Source organism: Grampus griseus, assembly GCF_964374135.1.
Source record: "Grampus griseus genome assembly, chromosome: 3".
Lineage (NCBI taxonomy): Eukaryota > Metazoa > Chordata > Mammalia > Artiodactyla > Delphinidae > Grampus > Grampus griseus.
In genome coordinates, this window is record NC_139019.1 from 125,424,025 (window position 1) to 125,438,391 (window position 14,367).

The window sequence follows — 14,367 nt, forward strand, 5'->3', positions numbered from 1 at the left end:
CCACTTGTCAATCACTACTTAGCTGAGTGTGCTAAGGACACATAGCTTAAAGCAGGGTCCTCAAACTTTAGGAGAGAGCACATTGCTGGCCCACCCCCAGAGTTTCTGTTCACGTAGGTCCAGGGTGGGTCTGTGGATTTGCATCTGTAATATGTTCCCAAGTAACGAGGTTGATGGTGGTCTCCAGGGGCCATACTTTGAGAACCACTGCATTAAGGAAAGGTCATCTCTGTGGTAAGGTCACACATCCCTGTGTCAAGGGTGAGGAGGCACATCTGTCCATCACGGCGAGGTCACTGCTCTCCACCAGGATGAGATCGCATGCCCAGTATCAGGCTGAAGTCCCTTCTCTACTCACAATGGGATTCTGTTGCAGCACCGTGCGCTCCAGGTCACCTTGTTCCCAGAATTCGGCAGCAACCAGTAGCGCCACCTGCAACAGGCAGACACCCGCCATGGAGTCAAGCCCCAGCCCCAATCCTCCTACCCCTGCTCGCATCCCACGTGGGTTTCCAGCTCAGCGAAGACATAAACCCCACTCCTGCCCTGCCACCCCGCTTTATGTCATCATGGGAGAGGTCCTCAGGTGATTGCCATTCGTGGGAGAGGAGGATGGAGCAAAGGTGGGCTGCCTCAGGAGCTGGAGAATCCAAGCCACATTAGCTGCTGTCACCAGTACTGGGATGCTCCTTCTCTCGGGTCAGGAGGAGTGCATACCTTGCTCTGCACCTCCCAAGGCTTGGTGATGGCTGAGAGATCACAGGCGGTCATCATCATGGCCCTGCACACAAGCACGCCATCCATCAGTCCGGAGCCAGTCATGGCTGTATATCTGGTTAATTCCATCTATCTCTCCTTTCTCTGCCCCTACTAGTAGGTGACCTCATCCCATGGTGAGAAGAGGGGTCACTTCCCCATTGCATCTGAAGGTCAGGTTTTGAAATCAAATAGAGGTTTAAATCCTGCCTCTGTCAGTTACCAGGAGTTTGACATTGAGCAATTAAACCAACTCTCTATGCCTCAGTTTCCCATCTGTAATAATAATGGTACGTCCCTCATGGAGTGGGTACAAGATTAAATGAGATAATGTGTGAAAAATCTTAGCATGGTGCCTGGATATAGTATGTGCCTAATAAACACTGGCGATGATCAGGAACATATATTGGGTTTCTATTATGTGCCACACACTGTTCTAGGCATTTTATAGACATCAATTTCATTTAAATCCTATCACGTCCTCGAAGTTCCTTCTCACCTGTCTAATATAGAACAATGTTTCTCAACTTTTTTCTCATCATCCTCCCTGCTCCACTGTCAAAGAGCTTTTTTATTAGACATTTTTCCTATAATCGCTGTACCATGAAATTTTAATAGCACAGACATACTGTATATCTGTTTGGAGGGCCACAGACCATTGTAATATCTAAGATTTTTTACTCCTCTCCCAAGAACCGCTTTTTGCCCCATTGAGTAATGCATGATGCAGGGAGAAGGGCGACCCTGGTCATTGTGAGGAAGCCTTACGTTAAGAAGTAGAGGAAGGGATTGAGGAAAGAAAGAAAGGGTTAAAAGATAAACTCTTTTTTTAAAAATATTTTGATTTCTTCTTCTTCTTTTTTTTTTTTTGGCTGCGTTGGGTCTTCGTTGCTGCGTGCAGGCTTTCTCTAGTTGTGGCAAGCAGGAGCTACTCTTCGTTGTGGTGTGCGGGCTTCTCATTGCGATGGCTTCTCTTGTTGCAGAGCACGGGCTCTAGGCACACGGGCTTCAGTAGTTATGACACATGGCCTCAGTAGTTGTGGCTCGCGGGCTCTAGAGCACAGGCTCAGTATTTGTGGCACACGGGCTTAGTTGCTCTGTGGCATGTGGGATCTTCCCGGACCAGGGCTGGAACCCATGTCCCCTGCATTGGCAGGTGGATTCTTAACCACTGCGCCACCAGTGAAGTCTCTAAAAGATAAATTCTTAAAGGAGTTTCACAATAATAGGAAGGTAAGACAGGTATTATTACATAGGTAGGTACAATATAAGACAGAAGGGAGGGGACATGGGAAAAGAATTGGAGAAAGGGGCCAATTTGAGAATGTATTTCAAAGTCGGGGTGTAGTGGCATGAGCGTCTGGGATGGGAATGCCGAGGCCATGTACTATGGGCCTTAATTCCATGCTGGAATTAAGTGTAGGTGTATCCAATAAGCAGAAAGAGCTTTTGAAGGTTCAAGGCCAGGTCGTGACCGCATCAGAGCTGCTTGGCAGCACCTGTAGGGTGGAGCAGACAGGAGACGGAGGGAAGAAGGAAGGAAGGAAGGAAGGAAGGAAGACGCTGCAGCAATGCAGGCAGGATGGCAGGAGGGCCTGAACTGCAGCAGTACCCGCGGGCTGGAAGAGCATGGGGTCAACCTCACGTGGTAGAGCCAACCTGACTTGGTGAGATGATGGGCATGGGCTGGGAAGGGAATAGTTGGAGAAGGTTGGGGCTCTGAACCTAACTAGTGGCTTGGATGATTTTACAATTTACCAGCTGTATCTGGCACAGGTTACATAAGCTGGTCTGGAAGGCCTGAGGAGTTATGAAATATTAACAGGTTTAACTATCTTCTTTTTTTTTTTGCGGTACGCGGGCCTCTCACTGTTGTGGCCTCTCCCAGTGCGGAGCACAGGCTCCGGACGTGCAGGCTTAGCGGCCATGGCTCAAGGGCCCAGCCGCTCCGCGGCATGTGGGATCTTCCCAGACCAGGGCATGAACCCGTGTCCCCTGTATCGGCAGGCGGACTCTCAACCACTGCGCCACCAGGGAAGCCCTTAACTATCTTTGATTAAGTAAACCCTCAAAAACTCATAGAAATCTTTAAGTAAGTAAGTTTTTAGGAATGCATACATCTCTTAGAAACACCTTTATACTTTGTAATAACTTCAGAACACATGCCTAATGCTTCATGTTGTGTTGTAGACGCTATGTTTACCATCACACACATTAAGCAAATGAATGTTTGGCTGTGAATCCAGGAGTCACCGGTTCCCTGCTACCCATCAGTGTCTACATTTTAAGCCCACAGTTGTGGCTTCAGGAGAGCACTGGAGATTTACTTTCCTTGGCTGGAGAAATCATGTGAAAATCACTCCCAGCAATTAAGGAAACAACTAAGTGTTTTAGAGATAGAGATTTGGTACGTTCGTGGGATGTGGTGGGGAAGGGGGTGTGGGGGACACACCTGGACACCAGAAAAGCCAATCCAAAGCCTCGTGCTCTAAAGACAAGGCATTACATTCACTTCAGCACCACTGCCTTAGGTGTTCCGAGGCCAAGATGCTATGCTATGCATTAGGGATCCAGAGAGGCCTGCAGGGAACTCATAGTCACTTAAGGAACATAGAGGGGAAGAAAAACACAAAAACTGTTATCACAATATGCTAAGTGGGATGGATGGTAGAAGTACAAGGTGCAAAGAAATAAAAATCCATGGGCTTCCCTGGTGGTGCAGTGGTTGAGGGTCTGCCTGCCGATGTAGGGGACACAGGTTCATGCCCTTGTCTGGGAGGATCCCACATGCCTCGGAGCGGCTGGGCCCGTGGGCCATGGCCACTGGGCCTGCGTGTCCGGAGCCTGTGCTCTGCAACGGGAGGGGCCGCGGCGGTGAGAGGCCCGCGTACCTCAAAAAAAAAAAAAAGAAAAGAAAAAAAAAAGAAAAAAAAATCCAAAGGTGAGAGCAACTAGCTCGGTGCAGGGGCCTTCGGAGAGGTGACAGTGAGGCGGGGCCCTGAGGGGTGCATAGGAGCTCTCCAGGAGGAGAGAGAAGAAAGGGTATAGTGGGCAGAAGTGTGGTGGAGGGTACACGGCATTGCCACAGGGCAGAGGGCCATCCAGCAGGTGACTGTGGGAGCATTCATCTATCCATCCTTGTACGTGTATGCATGCCAGATGTCAGGCAGGGGCTGGTTCACAGCGCCCCTGCTCTCAGAGAGCTGGTGTTGGGGAGTCACACATGTATCTCACAAATATGTGTAAATGTGTAAACAACTGAATACTCTGAAGGAAAGGAGTCCTATTCTAGGAGATAACGTAACAAGAGAAACTGACCTAAGTCTGGGAGGTCAGGGAGGGCTTCCCTGAGGAAGTGGCCCTGGAGCTGATATCTGCTGGAAGTATAGCAGTGAACTTGGTGACAAAGGCAGTGGGAAAACACATTCCAGGCAGAGAGAACATCTAGTGCAAAGGCCCTGATGGAAGGAAGCCTGGCACACTCAAAGAGCTGGAAGGGAGGAAGAGCTCAGGGAGCAGGTGGCAGAGGGGGTGAGAGGGGACCCAAGAGATAAGCAGGGCAGACCCACAGAACCCAGGCTGCGGTGAGGGGACATCTTTATGCTAAGAGCAGCGGGAAAAGCCACTGAAGAGTGGAAGGGGTCACATTTGCATTTTACAGAGAACATAGTGGCTTCGGTACGGAGGGCACAGGAATGCCAGCCGGGAGCCCAGTTTGGAAGCCATTTCAGGATCCAGACAAGAGATGGACGTGGCAATAAAAGGAAGTGTCCAGATAGACAAGGCATTTAAGAAGTAAACTCAACAGGGTTTGGGGATAGATTAGACATGCAAAGTGAGGAAGAGGAAGATTTTAGGATGAAAGAGAGTAAAGGACAATAGGGTTATTATGCAGAAGAGAGTGAGAGTAAGTCATGAAGACTTGCTGAGAAATTTGAACCTTAGCCCCAAGGTAGGGGAGAGTCAGTGAGAGGAGGGGGTGGAGTTGAATGGGAGAACAGTATAAAACTCTGTACAAGGCTTTGGAATTAGAGCAGTTAGATTCTCACTCTTGTCCTTACTTGCCATATCTAGGGCAAGTGACTTAATGTCTTTGAGTCTTTCTCTGTTCTTTGGTGAAATGAGATAAGCATATTAGGTTGGATCATATGAAATTCTGATTTTGTGGGTCAAAAACTGTCGTAAGTCAGCAATTTCACAGGGTTCAATGCAATTTATCTGTCCTAGGGGTTACTGTGACCGTCACATAAGATGATTTTATAAGTGCCCTATGGTCCTCATCTTCATCGTTACTACCTTCATCACAATGACCAGGATGGGCTCCCGCTCACCTGGCCCAAAGCAAACGTTACTTCCCCACAGCTGGGATGCTCAGCGGTGCTTCTCCCTGACCCTTGGCTGACCCCTGAAAGCATCCCAGCCACCCTTGAGAGGCATTCAGTTCCTTCTTGGAATTACACCTGGACTGGAGGCTGTAGCCCACGGGGAAAGTTTGAAGGGAGCCTGAGAAATCTGTGGGTGTCCGGGAGAGGGGTGGGTTGACTTGGATTCCAGTCCTTGATGTTCCACGAATGCCCGTGTGACACTAGGTAAGTCACTTTGTCTCTCTGGGCCTCACTTTTTTCATTTGTAAAACACTAAACCAGGAGCTGGCGAACTTTTTCTGTAAAGGGCCAGATAGTAAATATTTTAGGTTTTGCAGAGCAGGTAGGCTCGATAGCAGCTACTCAGTTTCATCATCGCGATGCGAAAGCAGCCATAGATAAGTCAAGACAAGGTCAGTTGGCGCCTGGCATCCAGTCTCCGGAAAGGTGACTGGGTAGGTGAGCGGTGCGGCCTGAGCTGCGTGGCCCAGGGCTTGAGAGGGGCTGGAGGCTGTTCACTCACCAAGCACACTTCGCTGAGTGCTTACTGCATGCCAGGCCCCAGATAGATTCTGAGGATTTAGGATGTAGGAGTGCCGCCCTGGAGGCATTTACCACTGAAACAACTCTTAATCCATTAGCCCCACATTGCTGGGGATTGATGAGTTTTGGTTTGCAGTGTTTTCGGTGTCTTCGTGGTTTTCATACTTTCCGTCCAATCCTTCCCAAAGCTCCACTCTCTTGAACACAGTGAGTGCCTAACGTCAGCTGAGGTTGAAGCCTTGATGAGCTCATTGGGTTTAAAGTGGCCCTTAATTGCTGCTTGACCACAGCTGCTTGAGGAGAGTGATTAAGGATTTTGAGAATCTTGGGATTTTGAGAATCTTGGCCACTGTTTCATTAGTTGCGGATGTATATTAGAAGTATGTGTTTAGCACAGTGGTCGCCTTTTGGATTCAAGCACAAACAGTGTTTCTAAATTCTTTTTTTGGAGGGGGGCTGTGGGGGAGAAGGAAGGATTTATTACTTGCAGCAAGTAAGGAGAACACCAGGGATCTTTTCCCAAAGTAGTGTCTCCCCCAACTGCAAAATGGGGGAAGTTTTAAACTAAGGGTGCATGTGTAAACTCAGGGTACATGAGAAGGCTTAAGCAGAGGAGAATTCAGCATAGAATCGGGGCGAAGGTAGACAGAGACCAAGCTTTAGTTGAAGTCAGGAAGGTCCACATCATCATTCCATCCTTCGCCTGGGTGGGGGCCTTAGTTCCTGGTGTCAAGACTTACTGAAGCTCAGGTTCTTTATGTCTCGTGGCAGAAAGAATTCAGTGGGAAACAAAGTGATAGATAAGAAGTGGATTTATTTAGAGAGGTACACATTCCGTAGATGGAATGCGGTCCATCTCAAAAGGTGAGAGTGGCCCTGGGAGAGACAGTCCACAGACAGAGTGTGGGCCATGTCAGAGGGCAAGGGGCTGTTTCTAAATTCTTAATATTCATTCCTAGATCGATGAATCGATGGAAGGATGGATGGGGAAGGGGAGGACGGGCTGCTCAGTAAAAAAAAAAAAAAGACAGGGTCACTTATCTCTTAGGCAGTGCCTAGGGTTCAGGATACTTTTAGGGGCCCATGAAAATATTTAAATCTTAATTTCTTTTAAAAAAAGAATATAGTAATAGTAAATTTATGAATAATGAATGACTTCAGCCTGGATTATATTTGTCTTTATACCAACACAGTCATAAAATATGATTTTTAGTTACATATTTAAATGGAGGAAGAAGCCATGAAGGCAAAAGTGCCTATGGCCCACAAAAGTCATAGTGTGGCCCTCCGTACAAGAATACCATTTTATTTACGGGTACTAAAATTTGACTTCTTATCATTTTTATTTGTTAGGAAATATTATTCTTTTGATTTTTTTTCCCCCAACCATTTCAAAATGTAATCGCCATCTGAGCTCGTGGCAGGTGTCAGGCCTCACATTCTACCACTAGAGGATCTCTGATCCATGCACAGAAACCTTCCAGTGCATGGTTTGGTCAGACTATCCAGTGTGAGACCTGCAATTGGGTGGAGACATAAAGGGTTTAATGACGAGTGAAAGTCACACCCCGATTCTGGAGGTACTGTAACACCTTGGTCCTACAGTAAACACACTAAAGTGGGGTGACCCAAGAGATAGCAATGCAGGAGACTCACAAAAGTCAATCGGCTTAAAATGCCTCAAGGATTGAGGTGAGGACTCCAAGATAATCAGAGCACAGGAGGGGCGTGTTGGGTTTTTTCCTCACAACAACCAATTCTGTCACCAACTAGGTGTCCTCTGATTCGATTCAATTCCATTCAATACAATTCACTTCTTTTTATTTTTTTTTTAATTTATTTGGCTGCTCTGGGTCTTAGTTGCAGCACGTGAGATCTTTTAGCTGTGGCATGCGAACTCTTAGTTGCGGCATGTGGGATCTAGTTCTCTGACCAGGGATCGAACCTGGACCCCCTGCATTGGGAGCACGGAGTCTTAGACACTGGACCACCAGGGAAGTCCCAATACAATTCACTTCTGACACTAGCGTCAGACTTCACAGGTTTGAGGGCTTAGTCCCACAAGGCTACCCTCGCCTCAGAAGTCAGCTGCAAGTATCAGGTTCCCAGCTTACCCACACTTCTGACTTCAGAGTCAGGGGGTTCCCACAGGCCCCAGGTTCAAAAATTTGCTAGGACAGCTCAGAAAACTTCAGAAAACTCTTATTATACAGGATATAACTCAGGAATAGCCAAGTGGAAGAGGTGCATAGGAGAAGGTATGGGGTCGGGGGTGCCGACAGAGCTTCCATGCCCTTTTCAGACATGTCACCCTCCCAGCACGTAGATGTGTTCACTGACCTAGTAGCTCTTTGAACTCTGTTGTTTAGAGGTTTTTAATGGCATTTTTACTACATAAGCATGATTTATTAAATCACTGGCCGTTGGTAACTAATTTAGTCTCCAGTCCTTTCCCCTCCCCAGAGGTTGGGCTGGGGCTGAAAGTTCCAAGCTTCTAATCAAGGCTTCATCTTTCTGGTGATCAGCCCCTACCCTGAAGCCCTCTGGGGTCCCACCAAGAGTTGCTTCATTAGAACAAAAGACACTCCTGCCAAGCCTATGACTCTTACTGCTATCAAGGGTTTTAGAGCTCAGTGTCGGGAAATGGGGACAAAGGCCAAATATATATGTCTATTTATACCACAGGAAGAGCCTAACACCGTACCTGCCGTGAGCAACGCTGCACAGCATTCCACGTGTCTCAGCTCAGCCCCTGTCATAATCCATAAGGTAGGTACTACCAGTATCCTCTTTCAGCAGATGAGAAAACTGAGGCACGGAGAGGTGAAGTAAACTACTCAAGGTCAAACAACAAAAAGTGAGAGAGCTGAGACTTGAACCCAGACTCTCTGGTGCCGAAGCACAAGTGTGTAACAGGTACAATGTACCCAGGTATGAAGCAGCTCTAATTATGTGTCTAATCTCCTAATCGATGGACCAACTCCAAGACTGCTTTACAGCAGTGGTTTTCAACCAGGTGCAGTTTTTGCCCCCCAGGGATATTTGGCAATGCCTGGAGATATTTTTGCTTGTCACAGCTGGGGAGGAGGGGCTGCTACTGGTATCTAGTGAGCAGAAACCAGGGGCTGCTACTGGCTTCTAGTGAGCAGAAACCAGGGGCTGCTACTGGCTTCTAGTGAGCAGAAACCAGGGGCTGCTACTGGCTTCTAGTGAGCAGAAACCAGGGGCTGCTACTGGCTTCTAGTGAGCAGAAACCAGGGGTTTCATCTACTAAGTGAAATCTTAAAATGCACAGAATAGCCCCTATAACAAAGAGTTGTTGTCCCCAAATGTCAATAGTGTTAAGATTGAGAACACTGCTTTATAGATCTTCAACATTTTTCACTGAGTGCCTAGCTGAAGAATTCTGAAGAATGTTTACCTTCTTGTACATTTTTAAGTTGACATCTTGCTATTAAAATGATTACATCATTCTTTAAGTATAAAGGAATCTAAATAGCATAGCATTTTCATATCAACCATCAGCACATCACCCATTTAAAAACAAAGAGACAAGCTTTTCTTTAAGAGTCTGGAATTTTAAAGACTGAAATGTAGGATCAGAAACCATAAAACTTCTAGAGGAAAGTATAGGCAAAACACTCTTTGACATAAATTGTAGCAATATATATATATTTGGATTGGTCTTCTAAAGCAAAGGAAATAAAAGCAAAAAATAAACAAATGGGGCTTCCCTTGTGGCACAGTGGTTGGGAATCTGCCTGCCAATGGAGGGGCCGCTGGTTCAAGCCCTGGTCTGGGAGGATCCCACATGCCGGGAGCAGCTGGGCCTGAGCTCCACAGCTGCTGAACGTGCGCTCTGGAGCCCGTGAGCCACAGTTGCTGAGCCCATGTGCCACAGCTACTGAGCCTGCGCTCTGGAGCCCGTGCTCTGCAACGGGAGAGGCCACCGCAGTGAGAGGCCCAGGTATCATGGCAAGGAGTGGCCCCCACTCTCCGCAGCTGGAGTGGGCCCGCGCACAGCAGCGAAGATCCAATGCAGCCAAAAATAAATAAATAAAATTTTAAAAAAATATTAAAAATAAATAAACAAATGAGACCTAATTAAACTTAAAAGCTTTTTCACAGCAAAGGAAACCGTTGACAAACCAAAAAGACAACCTATAGAATGGGAGAAAATATTTGCAATTGATATGACCAATAAGGGGTTAATATCCAAAAATGTAAAACAGTTCATACAATTCAACATCAAAAAAATAAACAACCTAAACAAAACAAAACAAAATATCCTGATTAAAAAATGGGCAGAATGGGCTTCCCTGGTGGTGCAGTGGTTGAGAGTCCGCCTGCTGATGCAGGGGACACGGGTTCGTGCCCAGGTCTGGGAGGATCCCACATGCCGCGGAGCAGCTGGGCCCGTGAGCCATGGCCGCTGAGCCTGCGCGTCCGGAGCCTGTGCTCTGCAGCGGGAGAGGCCACAGCAGTGAGAGGCCCGCGTGCCATGGAAAAAAAAAAATGGGCAGAAGAACTGAATAGACATTTTTCCCAAGAGGAAATGCAGATGGCCAATAGGCACATGGAAAGATGCTCAACATTGCTAATCATCAGGGAGCTGCAAGTCAAAACCACGATGAGATATCACCTCACACCTGTCAGAATGGCTATCATAAAAAAACAAAACAAAACGAAACACAAATAATAAACGTTGGTGAGGGTGTGGAGAAAAGGGAACTCTCGTACACTGCTGGTGGGAATGTAAATTGGTGCAGCCACTGTGGAAAACAGTATGAAAGTTTCTCAAAAAACTAAAAATAGAACTACCATATGACCCAGCAATTCCACTCCTGGGTATATATTCAAAAAAAACAAAAACAGTAATTTGAAAAGATACATGCACCCCAATGTTCATAGCAGCATTATTTACAATTGCCAAGGTATTGAAGCAACCTAAGTGTCTGTCGACAGATGAATGGATAAAGAAGATGTGGTATATATATACAAGGGAATATTACTCAGCCATAAAATGAAGAAATTTTGCCATGTGCAGCAACATAGATGGACTTGGACAGTATTATGCTAAGTGAAATCAGTCAGAGAAAGGGAAATTTTGTATGATGTCACTTAAATGTGGAATCTAAAAAAAACAACGAACTAGTGAATGTGATAAAAAAAGAAGCAGACTCACAGATATGAAGAACAAGCTGGAGATATAGTGGTTACCAGTAGGAAGAGGGAAGTGGGGAGAGGCGATATAAAGGTAGGGAATTAAGAGGTACAAACTACTATGTGAAAAATAAGCTATAGGATATCTTGTACAACACAGGGAATATAGCCAATAATTTATAATAACTATAAATGGAGTATAACCTTTAAAAATTGTGAACCACCATATTGTACACCTGTAACACATTAATATTGTACATCAACTATATACTTCAATTAAAAAAAAAAGTCTGGAATTTTGCATTCTTCCTTTACTTCATAAACTTGTATTTCCAGTTGACTTCCCCCACAGATTTTTATCCTAATGTTTTGTGTGTGTGTGTGTGTATGTATGTATGTATATATATATGTGTATAACTGTATACATATCACAGACATTCAAAAACATATATATGAAATGTATTGATTACCCTTTCATACTTATTTGCAACCAAATATGTCCATTAGTTGAAATTATACAACTAAACAATGCTGTCTTTGACCATAGGTCTCCAAGTGTTGAAAACTTTTCTTTTGGATTGAGTTATTATTATTACACGCTTAACCAATACAATAAAATATATTACCTATTTTTAGAAATTATTAAACACTCAAATATTTTTGGAAATTCATCTATTGATGAGATAGGATGGGACTATTTTTTAAAAATCAGTTAACAAATTGGGAATTCCCTGGCGGTTCAGTGGTTAGGACTCTGCGCTTTCACTGCTGAGGGCACGGGTTCAATCCCAGGTTGGGGATAAGATCCCGCAAGTCGTGTGGTGCGGCCAAAAAGAAAAAACAATCAGTTAATGAATGAATACTTCTTATTGCAAGACTGATTAGATGCAATAATTAGAAACCCTGGGAATGGAAGGAGTTTTGTCACAATGTCATTCCATTCTTTAAATTCTTCCAAATTTATCTATCAGAAGCCCTCCCTTGGGTTTATAATGCCACGATTAAAAGAAGCTTTGAGGACACCAGTATTTATTGTCCCTCTGTATGATGCCCCAGAGGCCTTTGCACCATAGACTTCAAAAAAGGGTGAGTTTGCCTTTATTTTGTAACATGGGAGAAGAGTGAGGAACTGACCATGCCTCACCTACTGTGCTTTCTCCAGAAGATAATGTGAAGAGAGAGAACACTGATTCCCTTGAGGCTGTCCAAGCCCATATTTGTCTTGGAAGGCTTTGGGAGGGGTATGTGTGCTCAGTGAAGACTGCCGCTTAAGACTACCTTGGCTTTACAGTGATTGAAGAAGTCCTGCCTCTGGCTTTTCAAAATTTTTTGAAACCCTTAATATCATTTCTTTGTAAAGTCTGCATGACATTGCGTTGTGTGAAAATACCATAATGTATTTAACCTGGTGCCCCATGATGGTTATTTAAGGTTTTTTCAATATTTTTTGTGATTACGAATAATGCTGCAATGAATAACTTTGTGCATACTCCTTGAAGCATATGTGGGAGAAAATCTGGAGGGTAAATCCTAGATGTGGGATTGCTGGGTCAAAGAGTATGGCCGGTTACAATTTTGATAGGCATTGCCCTCCGTAAAACTGTCCCTACTGGGGAGTTCCCTGGTGGTCCAGTGGTTGGGACTCAGCGCTCTCATTGCCATGGCCCAGGTTCAATCCCTGGTCGGGAAACTAAGATCAAAGATAAGCAAACTTTATAACACACACACACACACACACACACACACACAAACAAAACAAAAATCTGCACTTATTTACATTCCCACCACAGTGAATAGGATTGCCTGTTGCCCCTCACTCTGCCCAACACCATGTGTTAGCAAACATTTAATCTTTGCCAGTAAGAGGGATGAACAATTATATCTCGAGGTACTTTTATTTTGCATTTCTCTCACTATGGGTAAGGTCATCATCTATTCGTATGTTTACATCCCACTGCAATTCCTTTTCTGGGTTATATCTATTCATGCCATTGCTCTTTTTTCTGTGGGATTAGGCTTTTTCTTGAATTGTATTAACACTACTAAGGAAATTAGCTCTTTTTCTGTCAGAAGTGTTGCACATATTTTCCCCCAGTGTGTCATTTGCATTCTGACTTTAGCTATGTGTTCTCGTGTGTGTTGTGCAGAAATCTCTAATTTTTATGTAGTCAAATGTATCGATCTATTCATGTCTTGAATTTTATGTCACACTTAGAAAAGCTTACTCTTTTTAATTCTCCCGTGCTTTCTTCCTCTCTCCATATTTTTAGTTTGTTTTCTCATTATTTTAAAATCCTTGATTCATCTAGAATTTATTTGCTATAAGAGTGAAATAGGGATTTACCTCTGTGGTAGAATATGAAATATATTTGGTTTTTGTCCCTGGTTCCTCACCCAGAGCTCCTAAAACTCTTGAAATTTCCTGAGTGATAGGAGTGTCTTATCCTTCCCAAGAAGCCCCCCTTTGGATTTACGCTAATGAGGTGATATAGGCCGACTTAGGATAGGGTCCCTAGGTGGGTTCGGGTAGGGCTGTCACCAGAAAGACCAAGTGAATAGAGGGATGGAACTTTCACCCCCACCTGCTGGCCTCTTGGAAAGGGTTGGGAGGAGCTGCAGATTAAGTTTTATAAAAACTCTTGAACAATGAGATTTAATAAGCTTCAGGGTTGGTGAATACACCCCAGTTCCATGGGGATGGAAGCCCCTGCTTTCAGGGCCCTTCTGGCCTTACCCTATGTACCTGTTTGGCCGTTCTTCTGTATTCTTTATAATAACCTTTATAATAAACTGGTAATGTAAGTAAACATTTCTCTGAGTTCTGTGACCCACTCTAACAAACTAATCGAACCCAAGGAGGTGGTCATGGGAGCATCCAGTTTATAGCTAGTCAATCAGAAGCACAGGCAACGTGGACTTGCCATTGGTGTCTGAAAGGAAGCCAGTCTCGTGGGGCTGAGCCCTTAGTAAGTGGGGTCTGACACTATCTCCGGGTTGATAATGTGAGAATTGAGTGAAATTTGTAGGACAAGCAGTCAGTGCTCACTGAGAACTGAAGAATTGCTTGCTGGTCTTGGAAAAAAACAATCAGACCACCTCATTGTCCCAACACCATTTATGAAATTATCCCGTTCTCCACTGGCAGAAAATCCACTTTTAGCATAGGCACTGTCTTTTGAGTCTGTTCATTGACCTGTCCTTCTCATGCCTAGGACTGAACTGCCTTCAGTTCTGCTGGTCCCTATTATTTCCTTTCTCTTTCAGAATTTTCTGGCTCGTTTTGCATACTTATTTCTCATAAGGATTTTGGAATTGGCTTCCTAATTCTCCCCAAAATAAAATCGATATTTTCCTTGGAATCACTTTAAATGAATAACTAAATAGGGAGAATAGACAGCTTTTCTAATAATAAGACCCCCTGTCCAAGAACTTGGTGTTCTTTCCAGTCATTCAGTTCTTCTGCAGCACCATTTTGAAATGTCCAGCAGGGCAGCTCCTGGTCTGCCCGGGAGCAGCTGTAGCCAGCGTGTGCCTCCTTGTT

The 14,367-nt window shown here is 44.9% G+C and overlaps 1 protein-coding gene across 2 annotated transcripts in view; it reads right to left on the minus strand.

The window, feature by feature from the left end:
• Positions 1-14,367, minus strand: part of PDE6A (phosphodiesterase 6A) — a gene marked incomplete at both ends in the record, with an annotated part of 68,894 nt that overhangs the window by 2,753 nt on the left and 51,774 nt on the right. For both annotated transcript variants that reach the window (XM_082650922.1, XM_082650921.1), the window contains 2 exons: positions 359-433; positions 718-781. In XM_082650922.1, the coding sequence (XP_082507048.1) occupies positions 359-433; positions 718-781 (139 nt within the window). The remainder of the gene's footprint in view (positions 1-358; positions 434-717; positions 782-14,367) is intronic.